The following is a 5,945-nucleotide window of genomic DNA, read 5'->3' as shown; positions in this document are numbered from 1 at the left end:
TTCCCAGCTCTCCTGCTTTTGTGGGAAACCTCGCTCCGCCATTTGACATCCTTTCTTGTGATCAGCGAGGAAAACTGCTCACTTTAAGCATCCACAATGCCTCCCTGTCTCTGGGGCCACACAATCCTCCCAGGGCCATCTCCTGAGATTTTTGTTCTCTTCTCTCGCTAGCCTGCTCCCTCAACTGGCCCAGCACTCTCTGAACCCAATGGAAAACTCCTGCTGAGTAGGGGCTGGTGTGCTAAGGAAGGTCTTATCTTTTACTGCAACCTATTGAGAAATCTCTCATTCCTTCATCAGGTTGCCTTATTTTTAACACTTGCCTGCCTAGCACTCATCCCGTGGTAGCCTCCATCAACTTGTTTTATGTCTAGGTCAAAGCCCCTGGCTCTTTTGGTAGAAACCCTTCGTACATCCATGGATCCCATAGCACGTTACTGTGTGATCTGTCCAGGGTCCATAGATCCCATAGCACGTTACTGTGTGATCTGTCCAGGGTCCATAGATCCCATAGTACGTTACTGTGTGATCTGTCCAGGGCTTGAATCCTCATTCATCACATCCTCTGCTTGAATTTTTCAACCAGGATCTCCCACATTCTTCCAGTATCTGCTTTCCTGTAAGTCAGCATAATTTCACCATCTTCCAGTGGGATCTTATAAGTACACTGTATCTCTGCAAACCTAACCCGATTACAGTCACCAAGCAAGAGGCTCCAGCCTGCTCTGAGATCAGCCCTGTCAAAAGGAAAAATGTTCAGCTGCCAGTGGTTTGCACTAATAATCTCATTTCAGAACTGCTGAAACACTTTGCTGGAGTGCAAGGACAAAGTGGACTGAGACAGCTCCGAAACAAGGGGAAAGGACAAAATGCAACAAGTCTTGTTATTGGTTATTAACATCATGCCAGCAGCTGGCACAAATACTGTATAACACATTTTAATAGGTTCACAATTTACTAACAGAGGTTAACGTGGATTGTATATGAGCAGCAGAAGGCAGTACTGCTGTTTAGCCCCAAATGTAAAAGATGCTGCTTATTTAGGTGAACTGCCGAAGGAAAAGGAAACATGGAATTACACAAGCAACAGGTACTGAGTGCCCCTTTAGCCAGGTCAAGGTCCTTCCCCGATAGACATGGTAGCAGGGACAATCACCGCCACCCAGATAGTTAAGATAAAAAGTGCATAAAGCAGTCTGAACACTGGCCTAGTAACCAAGGTATGCAGGTGCTGATGTGATTATGCGAGCGTGTTACCAAGAAGCCTTCGTTAATCCCTGTGTGTATAGCATTTTAATTTTGTAGTTTGCATTGCTAGACTCATGCTGCCTAGTGCTGACATCTCCCACACTTGAACTCAGCCTGAAATTGGAAAAACTTAAGCATGACCAAAATGCTGAGTAACACGGGGCTGCGTGCATGGTAATGATACCTAAAAGTCTCTTTTTTGTTTTGTTTTGATCTCATGACACTGCACGTTCACCCTTCTCAAAAGACAAGATAAACAGAGCTATTAAAAGATAAAAGATTTTAAGTGGCTGACTTGGGGAGGTGAAATACATGCATGACTAATTATTTGGTTTGCAATTTGAAATAGGTTGTTGCTGTCTAAACTAATCCAATAAATAAGCTGCCAGGAATTCACTTGGGATGGGAGAGCTAGAAAGAGGGAAGTGGCAGTGCTGGCCGAGGGACTGAGAGGGTTTTCTGGAATAGGTTCACATTCAACGGCTGTGTCATAGGACTCCCTAAAAGGGACTTTCACCCCAAATCTGAAAGACAACCAGCAGTTCAGCAACAGGCAGTGTCCTGATCAGGGCTGGCATTTACTAACTGTGAAGTTGCCCTGCCCCTGAAACGAGCTGGTCTCTGGCTTCAGGGCTCTCAATATCTGCCCATGGAGCATCCAGGGCTAAGTCCCATGTTTTGTTCCCCAAAAGCAGAGTGACTTAACATAGGCAAGATAGATCATCAGTCCCACTTCAAAGATGGAAGACCAGGAAGCGAGAGGGGGACTGGTATGCAGAGCAGTGAGTCAGCAGAGACCAGACTCTGCTCCGAATGATTAGAAGCCTTGTCTCCACACTACGAAAGATAAATGTATTGGACCACAGGGAAACCAACATGTGAGAGCCACCCAAGGTAAAAACACAGTGAAAACATATTTTTTTTAAAAAAAAAATGTTTGTGTTCCGGTCCAAATCAATTCCAAATCCGTGAGTCAGTCAAGTTTGCCCTACTGCTGGCCAATATCCTCCACCTCACCTAGGGCTTCAGATGTTTCTAAATCCTTTGGCAGGTATCCTGCGTGCAGGCCCAAGCTCGTTGACTTGGGGTTCAGATGCCCCCGTGTTTCGCTTGCCCTCGGCCATAAGGCCCCAGGGGAAGCCCAGGAGGAGTCTCCTTTTTCCATAAAGTGGGCATAAAGCCAAGATCTTCCCACTCCAGCAGCAAGTGGGAGCTTTACTATACATTACTTCCGTGGGTACTGTATGGTACCTACCCCATGCTAGAAAAGCAGCCATCCTTGGGTGCGACTTAGTGGTCATGGTATTTCCCCTGCCACACAGTGAAAACGTGGTTTTTTTTTGTTTTTTTTTTTAAACATTTTATTAGAAAACTACAGTGAAAACATGGTGCTTAACAGATACTATGAGTTAAACCAGACAAGGTATAGCTGTGGGAAAAGAGTGCCGAGTGCACCGTAAAACTGAAGTGCCTTGCCGTCATGGTGAGTTCACCTTGCAGGGACTTATCATGCATTACCTTCTGTGCAGTGAAAATGCCCTTTTTAGCCGTGAAGACAAGGGATGAGGTCATTTTGAGGATAGAGGCCTGTGATGTCCTCCCTGCTTCTGCTGAGCCACATAAGTGCATTTCCAAGGTGTGCAGACAATGGTGTCTGATTGCAGTAGGTCAGTGCTATCTATGTAAGAAGCCCTCAAGCACGGCGCAGTGTATTACAGGTATTTGTGACAAGCTGTGAACAACGTACATGCACTTTATGAGCTGGGCCTGGCCCTCTACAGCAGCGGGGAGGGGGCATATTTTCAGTGCACAGGTGGCCGGAGAGTCTAAGCACCTGTCTGAGCCCAATCCAGGTGTGAGCTCCCCTACAGCAAAATCCATCTCACCTTGCTTTGGCACATTCACATCCTGGGTGTAGCTTCCCCTCTAAAGCTGGGCTCCTTAGCACAACTCTGACTGTGTGGGGCTTGAGGAAAGCTACATTCCAACTATATGGGGTACGAACCAGCTTTTCAAGGCTCAAACCATCGCAGTATTACAGGATTTCATCTCGGGCCCTTTCCAGTGCTTGGTCTGATCGGCAACTGGGACTTGCCACTTTCTGCTGAGACATGTCATCCATCCACTTAGAGGCACGCACGGCCACGAGACTGTGGACTTCAAAGCTATGACAGGTTTCTGACTAAAACACCTGTCATGGGGCTAGGAGTGATTCTTCTCCACTGGGACTTTAGGCATGTATAATTATGGTGTCGAATCCTATGCTGGGGGAGAGAAGAAGGCAACCTTTCTCTCCCGGCTAATGAAACAGCAACAACAAAAAGATGTTGCTCACAGGATTGGAATGGTAGAATGAGGAGTTTAGTGAGGTGTTTAGGGCAGGTGAGGTGATCAAAGGTGTGCAGTGAACTAATTTGTCACATACCTCGGCTGTTTTTCACGTGGCCTGGCTTAGAGATTTCACTGCCACATACCTTGTGTGTGTGCACGCGAATGCGGATGCATACTGCCATTGCTCTGCCTTGCCTGTCCAGCAGATCTGCTCTAAACAGTGAGAGCCTAGTGATGTCCAATGTTACTAAGCTAGCAGAGTTTCCATTTAAACTCCTAAAACAGTCAGCATCTTTCATGCTCAGTCTCTGCTATAAAGGTGGAGCTAATCTCTTCCCATGCTGGATTTATGAATGCAGTTCAGCACTGTCTGTATGTCAGGGGTCAAAAGGAAAGCTCAGACACTTGACTCATGGGTCTTGGGTCTACCTGATTTTGAATTGGCTTCTAGCATCCTCCTTTAACTGGCCATAGATCCTCAGGGGAAAAAAAGGCCTGGTGACTTGGATAGCAAGGTACATACAGACATTAAGGGACTGAAGTTCTAGGATTAGGAAAGGTTGACTCGCCCGGGAGCTGTAACATGAATCATTAAAACCGGCGTGCCGAAGAAAACAATTTGGAGGTGTCTGGTGCATTAGTGTGGGTGTATGTGTGAGAGATGCAGAGAAGCTCTGTAATTTCTTTTTCCATCAGACAGCTGTTTTATGAACAGACATTCAGGCCCCTGTCTTACTAGGCCTCCAACGTAAAATGCAGCCCCGTGACATAGTGACATCGTATGATCAAAAGAGCAAAAACTGAAAAGATATCACATTTACCCAAATAACTTTGTTTGCCTATGCCTTTAGACCAACACGGCTACAACCAATACACCTAAAACTAAACAGTGAAAGCCTCTTTGACACCAGAGAATTTGCTAATGTTCACATCCCAGTCAGTTGAAACCAGGGGCACAGAGAGTCTGAGGAGAGGGACAGGCCTTTTTTTTTAGCATTGTGTTAGTTACCCCAAGTGAGGACACATCTAAGTGCTGGAGCGCAATGTGTCTTGCGAGCACGCGCAGATCATGCATGGGGATCTTAGTCGGTAGCTGATATAAGGAAGGGCAATAGGTGAGATCATTGTTTACTAACTCGTGTAAATGAGTGACTCCTCTGTTCCTCAAATAAAGCAGAACCCCACCCTCCAAGCATTACACTGGCATGTCACACCGAAACTCCCAGACAACAAAACCTCATTCTCCACCTTCCGGTCTGTCTACTCTCTGCTGGCAACAAGCTTTCTTTGGATCTGACTGAGAAGCAGAGGGGCCAGGGAGGCAAGTGCAGATGGAGGGGGAAAAAGCTCAAAGCCATGGGTCCTACACACCCACGTAGAGTCACAGAAAATGAGGGTGGAAGGGACTTCAGGAGGTCACATCTAGTCCAACCTCCTGCTCAAAGCAGGACCAGCCCCAACTATATCATCCCAGCCAAGGCTTTGTCTAGCCGGGTCTTCAAAACCTCTAAGGACGGAGAGTCTGCCACCTCTCTGGGTAACCCGTTCCAGTGCTTCGTGAGAAAATTCTTCCTAACATCCAACCTTAACCTCCCTCGCTGCAACTTGAGACCCTTGCTCCTTGTTCTGCCAGCAGCCCAGCCCCATCCTCATCCACGCACATCGGTGTTGCAGCTCTTTCCTAGGCGCAGTCAGTCAACGAGACCGGAGCCTCGAAAGCTGCGGGAGACCGATGCCGGCTGCAAAGCTCCCAGTTAAACAAACGTGCTTCATTTAGAAAAGCTGCTCCCCTGAGGAGCCTTGCACGGGCCTTGGCGCTCCTAGCCAGGGCACTGTCCCCGCAGGGATTGGCCTCGTGTCCAGTTCTGCGCGCTGGGCGCAAGAGCGCCCTGGTTCGTGCAGTCACCTGCTGCCTTCGGTGCTTCTGGAAGTGAACAGGTCTCTTTCTTACAAGCTTTATTCTGGACGGACAGAACCGGGACTGCCAAATACACGATCTACAAAGCACAATGACCCTGTCTGGGCGCATCTACACGTTCATTAACATGACTGAGACACGTTGAGTTTAAGTCTTCCTTAAAAAAGCGCTAAGGAAAGGTGGTGCGCCCAGAGTTGCCACTGACTGCGCAGTTGGTGCGGTGCGGTGCGGTGCGACGCTCCTGGTGCAGACACACCCGCCCTGTGGGAGCCGAGGGAGGGGCACGGGCACGAGACCTGCGGGAGAAGGGCACAACACACCCCCTTACTCCAGGGGCTTGGCCCCGCCCACCCTAGATAGGCCCCGCCCACGCACCGGGTTCCTACCGTGACCACGCCCACTCCCTGACCTTAGTGGCTCCCCCCTCCCCCCCCCCTTTACTCCCCAC

The 5,945-nt window shown here is 48.5% G+C and overlaps 1 protein-coding gene across 1 annotated transcript in view; it reads left to right on the top strand.

Moving 5' to 3' along the window:
* Nucleotides 1–1,069: 1,069 nt before the first annotated feature.
* RAB11FIP1 (RAB11 family interacting protein 1) overlaps nt 1,070–5,945 on the top strand; it is a 22,130-nt gene continuing 17,254 nt past the window's right edge. The window contains exon 1 of the mRNA XM_025203397.1: nt 1,070–1,090. Within this exon, the coding sequence (XP_025059182.1) occupies nt 1,070–1,090 (21 nt within the window). The remainder of the gene's footprint in view (nt 1,091–5,945) is intronic.

This window comes from Alligator sinensis, unplaced genomic scaffold, assembly GCF_000455745.1.
Source record: "Alligator sinensis unplaced genomic scaffold, ASM45574v1 scaffold98_1, whole genome shotgun sequence".
NCBI classification, from domain to species: domain Eukaryota; kingdom Metazoa; phylum Chordata; order Crocodylia; family Alligatoridae; genus Alligator; species Alligator sinensis.
The sequence above is the reverse complement of the archived record's forward strand: the minus strand, read 5'-3'. Positions and strand labels throughout refer to the sequence as shown.